Below are 16583 nucleotides of genomic sequence, written 5' to 3' on the forward strand. Positions count from 1 at the left end.
GGTCACTTCTTTCATGTGATTTGAGTTTTATCTTGCTCAGGCACTGCTTCTACTATTGCTTCTTGTGCTACCTCATTCTCCTTCGCAACCTCTTTTTCTTTGCTTGTGCTCTCTTGTGCATGTTGTACCGTCGCCTCAGTTAACCCTGTTAAATAATCGATCTCAATGGGTACTGACACAAATGTTTTAGTAGGTCAACTTTCGCGATCAATCTATTGCTTCAGATCTAGGTCTCTACCATTTCGTAGACTCACTGCCATAAGCTGTTTCAGACCCTGATCTTTTGGATTGATTTGTATGTGTGCATGTAATGTCCCTTGGGGATGATTGTTTAGAGCCATAGAAATCTATCCTAATTAAACCTCAATACCCTTTATCGCTGATTCATGTGAGTCTACTCTCTCTTGCATTTTTCTAGAGGACCCAATTAGTTGTTGCAATATTCTATTGTTGTTGTCCAGCATTCCCTTAAGTTCAGGGAACCCATCATCTTGTCTCACAATCTGTTGTTGTTGAGGTTGTTGATAAGGCAACTGCTGATTTTGCTGGTTGTAACCTTGTTGCCTTTGGTAAGGCACCACTTGACCCTGTGGTCACATAGCTCTAAGATTGTTGATGTTATTGTACTGCTGCTGTGCTGATCTATATTGTTGATTCTGTTGCCCCCAATTCTGACCACCTTGCCTCTGTCCCCCATAGTTGGCCACATAGTTCATATCTTCCTGATAGTGCTGGTTGTCACTTTCCGCACTCCATGAGCATGCATATGGTTGGTTAATGCATGGTGTACATAAGCCCCCATTAGTCGCATCAACTATGTGTACCTACTGCTTCTGGCCTGATTCATCGATCTTCTTGGTGAGGATACTCATTTGTGTCATCAGAGTGGCCATATTTTTGGCTATAGAGTTGTTTGGATCCAAAGCCACAGAGTGAACCACATGAGTGATCGTAGAGTCTCTTGTCATCCATCCTGAGTTTTGAGCCATTTTATCGAGTAGGATCTTGCATTCTCTAAATGATTTGCTCAGAAATGCTCCACTCGCTGATGTATCAACATTGGCCTTTAAGCTGTCTGCCAATCCCATGTAGAACCTCTGCCCCAACATTTGCTCTGGAATTCCATGATGTGGATACTTAACTAACATACCCTTGAACCTCTCCCACGTTTCTTGTAGTGTTTCTGTTGGTCTCTGCCTGAAGCTCAATATCTCATAAATTTGTTTGGCAGTCGTATTGGGTTGGTAGAACTTATTTAAAAATTGCTTGACTAATTCCTCCCAAGTAGTGATGGAGTTTATGGTGAGTGAATTAAGCCATGTCTGAGCCTCTCCCGTCACCGAGAATGGAAACAATAACAACTTTATTACTTTCGATGTCATATTAGGTTGCCTTTGTGTGACACATATCAACGGGAAATTATTTAGATGCTGCCGAGGATCTTTAATGTAAGACCCTGAAAACAGTCCCTTGTTCTGCAACAAATGTAGCATGTTGTTTGTGATTTGAAATGATTCCGCTTGTATTTGAGGGACTGCAATTGCGGTTGCCAGATTTTCGGCGGTGGGTTGTGCCCAATCATATAAGGCTGCTTCTGTCACAAGAGGTGCCACACCCTGATTGTTTGGGTCATTCGCATTATTTCTGTTATTTGGATTTTTTATTACGTTATCCATGTCTAGTTTGATTCGTTCTGTTGAGTTCTGTTGCTGTTTGCCCTTCTTGTTTGCACGATTCAATACCTTGAAAACTTTCTCAGGATCTGATAATGCTTCGAACAATTCACCAGTTCTTGAGGAGTTCCTAGGCATACACCTGTAACAACCAAGACTGCAAACATTAAAATTTTAATGTATTTGGTTTAAAATGAAGAAACTTGACTACACTAAGAATTCTAGCAATTCTTTTAGCTGCAATTAATACACCGTTAATCCCTGACAACGGCGCCAAAATTTGATCACGCCCAACTATGCCTTATAAAAAGGACTAACTGGTCGTTGTAAATATATTCCGGCTAATAAGTCCGGAGTCGAATCCCACATGGAATTAACCTATCAAACACAGCTACTAGACTCGCACGAACTCACGCAATCAATCTTCAGAATTATTTAAGTAATAATTTGGATGTTTACTAACTAAATATTACGTAATAAAAGTGCAACAATTAATAACTAACTACTACAAGTTGTAGACAAGAATTGGAATGATCTAAGGTTGTGATTTCCCCTATTGTCGGAATCTTTTTCGCTACATTTTCTATAAATTTGCCTAAGTATTCTCTATCGATCATGAGTACTCTGACTGTCGTAACTCTCTCCCGAGTAATTACTATAATTTACTAGACATATTCTCCCGAATTACGCTAGCTGGCATTAATTACGGCTCACTCGGATCACACCAAGGTTTCGTTATCCCTAATCCCACCTTTAAACCCTTCGTATTGATCCCTCATATACGTTAGAAGTGATGTTGTTCAACAACTACCTAAATATGCACTCTCTCCCGAGTAATACACACTAAATAAGCACAGTCGATTGAGGGCCCTTCAATCAACAACAATAATAATATAGTTGAACAAATAGAGAAAATATTACGGCAAATCTATATTAACGTAACAGGAAAATCATCCTCCAATAGGTTCCATCAAAACCCTAGATTCTGAGTTTAGCTACTCATACTCATAGTCACAATATCCAAAGTATTTTGCATAATTAAATTATAAATTAAGGATAAAGGGATGTAGAAATCGATGAGTCTGACTCCCAATGGTTGTTCCACGAGCTATCCTTGCCTCCGGTTGTAAAAGTCCTCAAAAGTGGCGTTTTTAGGTCTATTTATATGTGTAGGAAAAGACGTAAACATGTAGGCCAAATCCTAGTCAAACCATGAGACGAAATAAGTCTTTAAAACTAGGAATGTGCACGCCCAGACCTGGCCTCGCGAGGTCTACCGCCGGCTTGAGCTCGCCCCAAGCCTGGCGTCGCCAGCTCCAAAGCCTAGTGGACCTCGCGTTACCCTTCTCCTGGCCTGCTCCAACGCGTGCTAAAGGTTTGGCGTCGCCTGCTCTAACGCCCACTTTAGGCCTGGCTTCTCACTTCTTTCTTTCTTTCTTTCTTCTTTTCAGCTGTTTTCGAGCACACTTTAGACTTTAAGTATTCCTTTTGCTCTACTTTCATCTCCAATTCACCTACACATAAAATAGACTCCGTTACGCATAATTAAAGTATAGTTTATCATTAAAGCATATAAAACGCAAGGCAAATAATGTACGAAACTATAGAATTATAGCCATACATCACTTCGCCCCTGCTCTAATACTTCTTCGGTCTACTTCTACCTCTCCTCAGACCCACCATCGTCAATCTCTCATTCTCCTCGCTCACTAGGACATTGAAAAGAAAAAAAACAAAAATAGGAAGAATCCACGTTGCAATGACTTACTGCTACCAGTGAACAGTTTTTCTTTCAGAACTAAAGCCATTATTTTCAAAACTTTAGTACTACTAAACTCCTATTAAAGGAAAATGGTGTTAGCACAGATAAAGGGCCTTTTTATGTATACAGCGGGAATATGTTCTCATAAAGAGAGAACAGTCTATAAACAATAGTGGGACAAGTTGGTCAATTCTTGCTTATCAATGTCCGAAAGCAATAGTGTCCAACTTTTGCCATTCACCAATCACGACTTTGATTTGTTGAATTTCTTAGTTTAACTTGTATTCATAAATTTAGAACCGTTTGGCCCCATTTTAAAGGCCAAAATCATGCATATTTGTAGCATTCCATGCAACACGCATAAAATTATCATACTAGCCATCTATCTCTTACCATATATATATATTACGATATTACGTACATTGGTGAAAAATCTTTACACTGTAAGTAAATTTTCAAAGGAAGATAAATCAAAAGAGAGAGATGGCAAATGTAAAATGAGAAAGGCTAGCTTAACTTTTTCGAGGAAAAATATCTTAAAATGGAGTAATAGTTCATTTTCAAGTAAGATCATAAGAGTGCGTCTATCAATTAGACACAGGCAACTTAACAAAAATGGAAATGTACTGAAACACTTAAAAAGACAATTCGACAGTGTTGGTCGGTGTAACTATTTTACTTGATCTTATCCATAGAGTTTTAACTTCTTGTATAAAATAACCTAAAAGACTTTAGATACATTTCCATGACCATGAGTTATCATTTCTAACTTTAGATACATTTCCATGAGTTATCATTTCTAAATGACTTTAGATACATTTCCATGAGTTATCATTTATGTCTCATAACTTAAGGGTACCATAAATTCTACCTTAAATAGAAATAGGGAAAATTATAGAGCAGATAGGAAGATATATAGAAGTACATATTAATTGACTCTTATGCTTTCTCCGAATTTTCTTTTTATCAGCAAACATGATAATTTGGTTATCGATGTACTCACTTTATTACCTCCACAAGAAGCCAATGACAACAAGTTACAATATTTAGAACATGTGGCTGTCTATGTCTGCAGACACGTATGGATGATTTATCCCAAATTCCTAACGTTCTACCTTATCCATATATACAAAGTCAAGTACGCTAATTATTCCTACATTATGTTTAATCAAAGAATTCTAATAATTGTTTCCAATATTTGACATGAAGATATACACGTTCCCACTCTTTACACCCCAGAACATTAGCTATATATAAGAAGAAAAATGGATAGGAATTCCTTAAACGTACTTCATGCATGTGTTCTTTTATTTCCATGTTAGTGCTCCAAGGTATATATGGAAGTCGTTCTTGGACGACAAGAAACACTTAAGAGGAAAAAAAGATATTTACTTTAGATAGATCACATTTTTATTTATAAGAGAGACTTATTGTCGAATGTGTAAAAATTCATTATCAAGAGTTGCAGTGAGACTTGAAACCATGAGCTTTGCGCTTGCTCTAATATCATATTGAATTATGTAGTCATTTAATCTGAAAATTTACAGTATTATTAGAGATAACACAGTTTTATTTGCTTAATAATTATCTTAAGCATATAGGTTTCATATTCATTTGAGCGACCACTTCCAAATATGCTACTAACATAGCAAGAAATTAAGGAAAAACAGGTGGAAAGTTGAAAGAGTACTTTAGAATGAATCAGAAAACTTTTAACAATATTGTAGGTGCTTTTTCCAAACATATTTGCCGAAAACTTGCTGGGAAATCTACTTTTGGATGAATGCATACCAAGAAAGCATTCAATTTTTTTGACTTTTCTTTCACTTCCATATTCTGAAGAGATCTCACCAGGAAATTTCGTTAGTCTTCAATGGTAGAATACCATTTCAGCTGCATGCATACCTAACTGTATATTCATGTTATCAGCATTATTTATTTTCATAATCCATATCAATAAAGGAGCAGAAGTAGGTAAATACATGATCAATTCCTTATCATAAAATTATATTCTCAAGTGTGTGTATCATGTGCATATATGGGTGTGTTTCTTCGTGCATGGTAATTTATAACATTATTTCTCAACAGGATTTAAATAATATACACTAGTCGTGTAAATCGTATATATAAGTGTAGTTTTGCATGTTGTGAGTTGTGACATGTCATTAGACGTAAGTAACAATAACTCAAAAGCAGGTGGCGGAGATTCGCAAAGGTAACCAGATGCCTGGGCATAGGACAAGGAGCATCCGGAGTCTTCACTATGTTTTGGAGCTTATCAACCCATACTTATTTGAAGTAACCTAATAGCGTAAAAAATCTTTACACTGCTTAAAAATATTTTTTCCGGGGGTGGGGGGTGTGGGGTTGTTTAGTAAAGGAACAAAATGTTCCCGTGGGTTTTGTCCTAAGGGTTGGGGTGAACAATGAGTTATGGTGTAACGTGGGCATCACGTTACATGTTACCAAATGAAGTGCCTCTAAGGACCCAAAGATCTTAGAATGATGGTTTTAAGGGTGCATTGAAGGACCATAAAACGATGCTCTCACATGACTATTCTTAGTCTTTGCATTCACAATTGTCACATGATCTCCTCCCTACAACATTTATTCCCAACATTTATATAGGTATTTTGTTGTTTCCTGTGTGACCTATAGGTCACGGGTTTGAGTCGTGGAAGCAGCCACAACTATTTATATTAGGGTATCCTGTTTACATTACACTCCTAGGAGTGCGAACTTTCTCCGGATCTTGCATGAATACCGAATGCTTTATGCACCGGGCTGCTTTTTGGCAATATTTTTTTCACATACTTCTAGAGGATTGTGTTAATTGGGTCGATCATTTAAGTACTAATTCCATCAATTAAACACTAAAGCATATAGTAACAAAGATAGTATATAAACTAGGGCATGTTGCTAACCATGTTCCTAACTAAATATATATACGGCATTGAATAATAATATAGATATATTGCTGAATATGCGTAGTTATAAATGACTTGAAATATCGTGTTAGTATTAATAAACTTGTTTTGTTCAAAGATGGGAAGGAGAGAAAAATGCTGGCCGTTCGTTATTCATTTTCTTCATTTGTTGAAAGTAGAAATTCTCCTTTTCATTATTATCATATTGTATGTGAGTAGGGAAAAGACACTATAGAAACTTGTTGTTTAACTGTAGAAACTTTAAAAGACAGCGACTTGTGAGTTCTCTGCTTTTCTATCAAGTCTTTTATCTCATTTTCTCTATCCCGCGCGCGTTACTATAATTCTGCAAACTTATTTTAGTCATTGTTTCCAAAAATGACAGTAAATTAATTTTTTTTAAAACCCCAAGAACTGAACGTCAAGAATTTGCCAATATTGTGGAAACATGATTTGTTTCCTAGTTCCAAGTGTCAAACGGTGGATAATTTTGGTATATTATCCAGCACCGGCCATTGCGTGGTATCAAATTATCGAGCTGAAGTCTTGTCACAGAGACTTTAAAAACTGATCAGTTTATCAGAGCACTGAGGATAAGAGGAAAAAGAGGCCAGAATTCATTGTTGAATAGTTGTCGTTCCCTTATTTGGGTAGCATTTTCTGGTGTGTTTTGGTGAAATAAAGGGTTTAAATCCATGAAAGAATAATAAGTTAGCTGAAAAAATGGGGCCAACAGGGAAAGTGACACAGTTCTGGTTCAGAGAAAGGCCCTCCCTCTCCATTTAGCCAAAACAGATTATAAGGACCACCATTGGAGCAGGACACGTCACTCGACAACAACATTATTATTGTGATTTAAAGCTTGTTTGAATGGTTGTTACATGTTGTATTGTATCGTATTGTTACTTTAAATACAATATTTATTTTGATTGTTACTTCAATTATATTAATAGTATCGTATTTTTAAATCCGTCGTTATGTAACGACGAAAAGTGCCACTTTATGGAATGACCGTTTGGTGTGGTCGCATCGTTATCTTATCTTTTCTCTCATCTTGCCCTTCTATATTATTAAATAATCCTATTTTATCATTTACCCTACCTTTTATATAATAATTCTACCTCATACCTTACTTTTTCTTTATAATATTACAATTTTATTCTTCATATTGTTGGTGCATGACATTATGAAACGACGGTAAACAATACAATCTATCCAAATATTGAATATATCAAAACGATATAGTACAATACAATACTTAATTATACGATATATTATGAAGCGATGCATAACAACGTCCATCCAAACAAGTTGTTAAGTTATATATACTGACTAAGGGTGTACATGTACCGGGTTGGTTCAGTTTTTATCAAAATCAAACCAAACCAATTATATTGGTTTGGATTTGTTCGGTTTTGTCGGTTTTTTCGGAGTCTTCGGGTTTTTTGTTACTTAAATATTATTTCAATCTTACTTTGTTAAATTTTTTATAAGTAAATATATGTTTAGTAAAAATTTAAAAACTTGACAAACATATTATCTATTAAAATATTTTTATGGGAGAATTTTCTTAGTAACATATGATAGTTAATTTTTTAGTCGTCTGACAATAATTTTTGTTGATGTACACATTCAAGGTTAACCGAATTTAGTAACTAAACATAAAAATCTAGATGATACCTAAATAATAATAACCACTTCAAATTCGAAAAAGATATAAGAATTTAATAGATTTTGACATATTAATATGGAAGAACAAAGAGATTGACGCATTTCAGTAATACTTAATAAGAAAGTGATAATACAACCCATTATTTAAGATTAATAAATACGGAGCACTTCATATTCTATTTAATACTATATCATGTAAGAGAATCCCAAATATTTCTAGACATTTTTTAAAGAAAATTTTATATAAAATTTTAAAAGTATATATAAAAAATATATATTTATATGTCGGTTTGGTTTGGATTTTTTTACTCAATACCAAACCAAATCAAATTTAATCAGTTTGGTTTGACTTTTCGGTTTGGTGCAGTTTTTCGGTTCGGTTTATACACCCCTAATACAACAATAGTAATTATATTTCAATCTCAAATTTATTGGATTGATTATATGAATCTTCTTTCTCCTTATAACTTAGTTATGTATTTAATTTCAAAAGAGATTTTTTCATTCCTATACAATATTTGAAATTTAAATTTACGAAATAAAATTACATGCAATTACCTTTTAAGTGATATAATCGTGTAAATATATATAATTTTTATTGTCAATATATAAAATTTAAACTCTAATGGTTTTAACTTTAGAACTTGCAGAAATACTGTTGAATATAATGAATAAATATATAGCTGAACATATAGTTGATTTTTTGAGTCATATCTTTTTACTATTCCTAAGTTATAGATTATTAATACAATGAAAATCTTTTATCATTGAATTAAAATTCTTCTCTGAAACAGTATTAAATTACTTTTTGAGGTGAGAATATAATGGGTTTATGAATACTGAGGATGAAATATTGAAGAAGGTGAGATTATTTTTATGAAACTTGAATCTTACGCTCAAATGCTATACGACGAGGTTGACGCATTAAATTTTAATTCCAATCTCAGAAACATGTTATATGTTTGAGTTCTCTAGAAAAAAATGGCATGTGGGCCCTAGGTGTTTGATACTTCTTGAGATACAATTATTTAGAAAACAATTTAATTTTTATACACTAATATTTTTTAATGTACCTCGGGGCCTCTAAATTTGGATTCGTTTGTTACTTTATTTCATACATATCTGAGGTATGTTTTATCACGATTATTTTTTATACTTGATTATTTGATAACTCGATCCTTCTGACCATTTTCTTACCTGACTGATGAAGGTAGAGCCATGCGATGTCTTGTGAACCTTTTGTTCATGTGATTTTCTTAAAATAAAACATTTTATTATCTTTTTAAATTCATTATTTTTTAGATCATCTTTTTCCGGTCATAAATTGTAAAAAAGACATGTCTAGAGCTTCATTAATATTTTGGCAAAAACTTTCGTCAGAGGAGGAAGGTCCGTGGTATTATCCCTATTTTAACCTGTTATAGTATGTTACTTATCTTATTTTTTTAGGATACTAACATAATATTTTCAATAGTTATCTTTTAGTTATCCTTATAATGATTATATACTATTAATGTATAAAAATTATACTCATTGAAAAATAGCAAACAAACACATAAAAATTGATCATGTTGTATTTGGCTCCTGTTTTCTAGAGATGTAAATTTAATATAAATCCTGTCAGTCACACGCTGATCATATATTTATGATTCTAAACTAAAATGTCATGTTATCACCTATTAATGACTGCAAGTATAAGCCCAATAGGAAGGTGCTTGAAGATAAAATTCCTTTAATTGGTAATAATAGGCTAAGGACTTGAGAAAGAGGAAATTCTTTTGATGTTTGAATTTTTTTAAGTATCAAAGCAATAGACAAGTGAGACAAGATTAAAAGTTGGACTGTTGGCTATACAAAAGAAGTGCCTGCCTATTGGTTCCACGAAAAGTAGAGAATGTAGAAAAGTTTTCCTTTTAAAAAGAGGGTTACTAATTTCATATACTTCATCAACACTGGCTTTTGTGTTTGGTAGGCACTATACAAAGGCAAATAATGCGCTTAAAAAGATTTGACACTGGCTTTTGTGTTTGGTAGGCACTATACAAAGGCAAATAATGCGCTTAAAAAGATTTGACCTCACATCTTGTACTATAATCCACCTAGTATATAGATAAGGAATTAAGGGTGTGTTTGATATAGAAATTAATATATTTTCTTAAAAAATAAGTAATTTTCTTACTTATTAGGTAGCAAAAAATATTGTTTGATATATATATATATATATATATATATAAAATGTTTTCGTGAGAAAAGTATAGGCAAATACTATATGAGACGAAATAGGTAGGGGCGGGGAGGATGGTCGGTCGGGGTCTAGGGATCAGAGTATCGATGGCGATGTTAGGAGGGGTGGGGCAGGGCTGGGCTGGAAAATATGGTGGGGTAGGTTGAAAAAGAGTTTTGAAAAATGTTTTTCCTTCTTTTGGTACGAAAAATGGAGAAAATTGAGTTTACTAGGAAAACGTTTTTCAAAATATTTAAGCTAACCAAATATAAAAAAAAATTAAAAATATTTTCCAAAAACTATTTTCATGTAAACCAAACACACCCTAAGGCTTCCTACATTTTCCACATTTTTGTTTGTTTGGAAGAATTTCAGTGCAAAGTAGATTGCATAATTGTAACACAGGGACCACGGTAACGTAGATATTCGCTATTTAAGTTAAGGGAGCACTATTTGGGAAAGAAGAAATGGTGGGGCTAATTGGTCGCTAAAGAACCCTGACAAGGGGAAATTAATTTTATTTCATTGATTTTTCATAGCTTTCCTTGAAAATTATCGTAAAAGAAGTGTTGTAATGAAAAGAACTTTTCCTTTCCTTTTTTTTTTCTCGTTATAAACTTTGGTATTTCAATTGACACTCATATATTTGACATATGAGACAATATTTGATACTCCCTTCGTTCAATTTTACTTGTCCAGTATTTTAAAAATAATTTTTTATTTTTACTTGTCACTTTTAGCATATCAAGAGAAGACAATTTCTTTTTTCCTGTTATAGCCACAATGTTAATTACTCATTTCAAATTATTTTCTCAAATTATTAAAAATATGCATCAATTAATATGACTATCATGGTAAATTATACACTTCATTTATTATTTCTTAAAAGGCGTGCAAAGTTCATAATAGAGAAGTAAAAGTAAACGGAGGAAGTAGAAGATAGTAATACCAACCAGTAGACTGTAATAATAAAAGCCATATTGTAACACCACCTTGAAATTTATTGTATGAAGAGTTTGTTATAAATATATTATATTATGGATGTTTATTTAGTACTCCGTTGTAAATAAGTTTTCTGAAGAAACTTATCTATATAAGATTCCGCCGTAAATATGTTTATCTATTTAGTACTTTATTGAAAATAAGTCTCCTGAAGAATATCCTTTTGGTACCCCGTTATGGATAAACATCTCCTCCGGTAGAAGATTATGTATATCTGGTACAATGAGCTTATCCTTTCAGTACCCCATTATGGATAAACATCACACCCGATAGAAGATTATCTATATCTGGTACAATGAGCTTATCCTTTCAGTACCCTGTTATGGATAAACATCACCCCCGGTAGAAGATTATCTATATCTGGTACAATGAGCTTATCCTTTCGGTACCCCATTATGGATAAACATCACACCCGGTAGAAGATTATCTATATCTGGTACAATGAGCTTATCCTTTTGATACTCCGTTATGGATAAACATTACTCCGGTAGAAGATTATCTATATCTGATACAGTAGCAGCTTACACAATAACTTGCTTTCTTCTATAAATAGAGGAGATTTCAGTTCATTATGAAAATAAGTTTGAAGTTTGAATAATATATCAGTTTCTCTCTATACTTGTCTTTACTTTACAGTTTTTATTTTATAACAGGGTTTAACTTTTATATATGTGCTAATAATTTAAATTTAGTTTCATACTATCTGATCACCTAGTCAATAGATAATTATAAGTAATTATTTATAATAAATTGATCTAGTAATTATTTCGAAAATAAGTAAGATAGATAGTGTGGTACAACATGTAAAAATTCACTGACAATGTAAACTTTTATTATAATATCAATGCATATAAATTAAATCCTTAATATTATGTGCGTGTATACGTAATCATACACATATAAAATAATTTGGAAGGGATTAATGGGAGAAGCTCAAACTAAAAATAGAAAGCAAGCTAGGTTGTATTTAATGTAGTAAAAGTTGGTTGAGCGGTGAAACTAAATTTTGATTAACTATTTTTTTTTAATTTATAGAAACTGAAAACAGTAGAAATTTTGTATGGGAGCCAAGAAAGAAAAACCAAAATGGAATTGATCACATTAGTCAAAGTAATAATGAGAACAATCCACCAATAGAAGACTACTGTCGGGATATTTTTTTCCATTTGCAAACTTAGGCGTATAAATATATGCGATCGACATTGCAATACCTACTCAAAGTAGCTTCTTCTCTCTCTAGATCTTCCTTCCTCTTCCACTCGATCATATCAACAAAAAATCCTCTAAATTAACTTAGGCTTATATTATCTGGATAGTGATAGGAGGGATTGCCACTTGAAAATGTTGTCCAAAATGGCTATGTGCAAATCACACGGGCAAGACTCTTCCTATTTCATAGGATGGCAAGAATATGAGAAGAACCCATATGATCCCATTCAAAATCCTTCTGGTATTATTCAGATGGGTCTTGCTGAGAATCAGGTACGTTTAATATATATGACATTTCTTATTATCAACATACACTAAACTCGAGTTTTTTTTTTTCTTTCTAATTTCCTTCTTAAAAAGATATTGTTCGACACACAAAAAGGGTGGTGAGAATACGAATGCATGAATAATTCTAGAGTAATTGTTCGATGATTGAAGAGTTTACAATGGCGTATTATATATATACAGTTTAGTATATATCATGATAAATTATGTATGGTCGCCCCAAAAGATAAAGTTAAGGAATAATGTGCTACTTTTGCTAATATCCTATATCTCTTGTTTTAAAAGGTTGGGTTTTGCTTCATGTGACATTGACCAATAGCAACCAAAAAGTGTTCGATTGAAACACTAGGCGGTACCTCATGTCTGGAATAATTAACATGCACAACCTTTTTGTTGTTTATAGTTTTACTTTCGCTTAGGAAACGTGAGTATATATATCTTTTGAAGCTCTAACATAACCTCATATTTTTCCTCTCTTTTTTCCCTAATCAAACACAGCTCTCATTCGATCTTCTTGAATCATGGCTCACAAGAAACCAAGATGTAATCCAGTTTAGAGAAAATGGAGGATCCATGTTCAGATACTTGGCTCTGTTCCAAGATTATCATGGATTGCAGGCTTTCAAGAACGTAATTTTCTTCCTTTTGTTATAACAGTTAAACTTCTCTATAATAAAGTTTGTTCCGATATTTTTTAGCTGCTATAGTAAAATGATATTGTAGAGAATACATAATATAACATAACATGAGAAACTGGTTCCAATATAGTGAAATGCCGTTATAAAAGATGATTGACAGAGGAAAGTTGACCGTATATACATTTTTTTTAACACTACACTTGGACCTTCTCAGAGTTAGGATCTTGTCTTTACTATTTTACGTAATCTGAAGTTATTTTCACGTGCTCCAGATTAGTAGTCTATTATATAAAATCATGGTCTATAAATTTTCAGTGTAAAATGAGAAAAAACGTCATCTTAATAAGCTACTACATTTTTCAGGTACTAGTGGCATTCATGGGTGAGATTAGAAGAAAAAAAGTAAAATTTGATCCAGAGAAGCTAGTACTCACAGCTGGTTCAACTTCAGCAAATGAAACCCTCATATTTTGCTTAGCTGAACGTGGGGAAGCTCTCCTTATTCCAACTCCTTATTATCCAGGGTAACATGAAATTATTTAGTACTGGTCCATCAGTTTCAAATAAATTAACAACTGATTTAAGTTTTACGCACCGCCAATTAATTTTTTTTAATACCATTAGTGTAATTTAACATGTTATAATAATAAGTTCTTTACCATTTATTCTAGATTATCGATAAATGAATATTCAATAGTTACAGATTGAATTAACTAATCTTTTAAATGATCATATGATGTCAATTGTTTTTTTAATGTTAGTGCGTAAAACTTAAAACTCATTAACTAACTCTTTACAAATTCTAAACCATTATTCTGATTTGCATTTCTTTTTGCTATATATGATGACAGGTTTGATAGAGATCTTAAATGGAGAACAAGGGCTGAAATTGTACCCATACATTGCTATAGTTCAAATAACTTCAGAATAACTGAGTCTGCCCTTGAAGATGCATATGATGAAGCCCAACGACTTGGTCTAAGAGTCAAGGGTGTATTCATCACAAATCCTTCAAATCCACTAGGGACAACCATGTCACGAGACGAATTAAACAATCTTATCACCTTTGCCATGACGAAAAATATTCACATAGTTAGCGATGAAATATACGCTGGAACAGTTTTTGATTCACCAAAATTCATAAGCATAATGGAAGCTTTAATTGATAGAAAACTCCAAAAATCCAAAATGTGGAACCAAGTTCACATTGTGTCAAGTCTATCAAAAGATCTAGGACTTCCAGGTTTCAGAATTGGGATGATTTATTCAAACAATGAAACACTTATAGCTGCCGCTACAAAAATGTCAAGTTTTGGACTCATTTCATCTCAAACTCAGTATCTACTATCTAAAATTCTTGGTGATAAAAAGTTCATAAAACGTTACATTAAAGAAAACAAGAAAGAATTGAAAAATAGGAAGGAAATGCTTGTTTCCGGGTTAGAGAATTCTGGGATTGAGTGTTTGAAAAGTAATGCCGGATTATTTTGTTTTGTGGACATGAGGCATTTGCTTAGTTCAAACACATTTGAAGCAGAAATGGAACTGTGGAAAAAGATACTAAGTGATGTTGGTTTAAATGTGTCTCCTGGATCTTCTTGTCACTGTAGTGAACCTGGTTGGTTTAGAATTTGTTTTGCAAATATGTCCGAAAAAACTCTTGACCTCGCGATGCAGAGGATTGATGATTTTGTCAGTTCTATGAATCTTCAACGGCGGCAGCCCTGATCACGGCGGCGGCGGCGGCTTCTAGCTCAAGGAGGAGGACACTTGCGAATTGGGTTGTTAAGTTATCTTCAGGTGAAGGAAAAACAGATCGTTGAATGATGTGTATTGAAGATGCTCTATTATTGTAGTGTTTGATATTTGATAATTGGAGAGTTGTAGTATAGATAGGGAGCATATACAGTTCTTTTCTTATTATATTATATTGTTCTGTAGGGTTATGGTGATGTTTCAGTGATGGTCAGCTCACTTGGTAGCTTTCATGTTTTATGTCCATTATCAAATATTATAATATATTTTCAAAATTTATAGATTCCAATTTCTTAATTTTTACTATTGATTAGTTGATTCGGACATAGAATATTTATATTTTTTGAAATAAAATTTAAATTTTTAAAAACTACGTAAAAAGTATTATAAGTCACAATAATTAACAATTTAAAATATTCAAAATGCATGAAAAAATCGTAGTTAAAAAAAATTGTTTGACTTTCGATATTTGAATATTGCCATATAAATTAAGACGGATGGAGCATGTTATTTCATTAATTTCCGGACCTACTAAAAAAGAAGAGGAACAAATCAGAGAGTTGTTGAGATTGAGACATTGATATAACTATAAGGAGGAAAAAGACATTCTGAGCCGGTTTGCATTCAAGTAAAAGAATGCAAGACAAATATCTTAGATATAAACAATTACTTATATATTATGACTAAAAAATTTTATGCAGATAGACTCACAGTTTTATTGTAGAAATTAATTAACTTTATTTGTGGCACATTAGTGGTATTCAACTAACAACTTGTTTGGATGGTTGTTATGTATCATTTCATAATGTATCGTATAATATTATACAGTACTGTACTGTATCGTTTTGATGTATATAATATTTGGATAGATTGTATTATTAGTCGTCATTTCATGATATCATGCACCAACAATATGAAGAATTAACTTGCAATATTATAAAAAAAATTAAGGTACGAGGAAGAATTATTGTATAAAAAGGTAGGGTAAAAGATAAAATAAGATTATTAATAATTAATAATAAGCAAGGGTAAGATGAGAGAAAAAAATTTAGAAAACGACACGATCACACCAAATCGGTCGTTCCATAAAGTGACACTTTTCGTCGTTACGTAACGACATATTTAACGATACGATATAATAAAATTTAAGTAACAATCAAAACAAACATTATATTTAAAGTAACAATAAAATACAATACAAACAGATAATTACAACCGTCCAAACAAGCTGTAACTAAGCATGTATTATAAAAGTAATCATCCACAAGTTAAGCCCAATGCATTAGGTACAACAGGGTAGTGCGGCGGGTCAATTTGCATGAAAAACTTCAATCAAACCGGGATATTGACAGTTAGGAGCGGTTCCATTCTGTTTACACTCTCCTCAATCTTAAATCCACGTGGCAACTCTATTGGGCCCCACAAAATCTCACTTCT

The 16583-nt window shown here is 33.0% G+C and overlaps 1 protein-coding gene and 1 non-coding gene across 2 annotated transcripts; both read left to right on the top strand.

Moving 5' to 3' along the window:
* Positions 1–1119: 1119 nt before the first annotated feature.
* LOC142167687 (small nucleolar RNA R71) lies at positions 1120–1226 on the top strand. Its single transcript, XR_012697775.1, has one exon. It is a non-coding gene; the product is annotated as a small nucleolar RNA R71 (small nucleolar RNA).
* An 11266-nt stretch (positions 1227–12492) lies between these two features.
* Positions 12493–15327, top strand: LOC107787372 (1-aminocyclopropane-1-carboxylate synthase 3-like). The gene is made up of 4 exons (XM_016608927.2): positions 12493–12741; positions 13252–13383; positions 13755–13915; positions 14243–15327. Exons 1-4 carry the CDS (start codon positions 12601–12603, stop codon positions 15117–15119), a joined length of 1311 nt encoding a protein of 436 aa, XP_016464413.1. The 5' UTR covers positions 12493–12600; the 3' UTR covers positions 15120–15327.
* Positions 15328–16583: the final 1256 nt, after the last annotated feature.

The sequence above is a fragment of the Nicotiana tabacum genome, chromosome 12 (assembly GCF_000715075.1).
Source record: "Nicotiana tabacum cultivar K326 chromosome 12, ASM71507v2, whole genome shotgun sequence".
Taxonomy (NCBI): Eukaryota; Viridiplantae; Streptophyta; class Magnoliopsida; order Solanales; family Solanaceae; genus Nicotiana; species Nicotiana tabacum.

Excerpts from the sequence above, each read along its gene's own strand:
- LOC107787372 (XM_016608927.2), top strand. The coding sequence starts at position 12,601 with ATGTTGTCCAAAATGGCTATGTGCAAATCACACGGGCAAGACTCTTCC. Across the intron at positions 12,742-13,251 it reads TGGGTCTTGCTGAGAATCAG|CTCTCATTCGATCTTCTTGA; the intron begins GTACGTTTAATA and ends AATCAAACACAG. Across the intron at positions 13,916-14,242 it reads CCAACTCCTTATTATCCAGG|GTTTGATAGAGATCTTAAAT; the intron begins GTAACATGAAAT and ends ATATGATGACAG.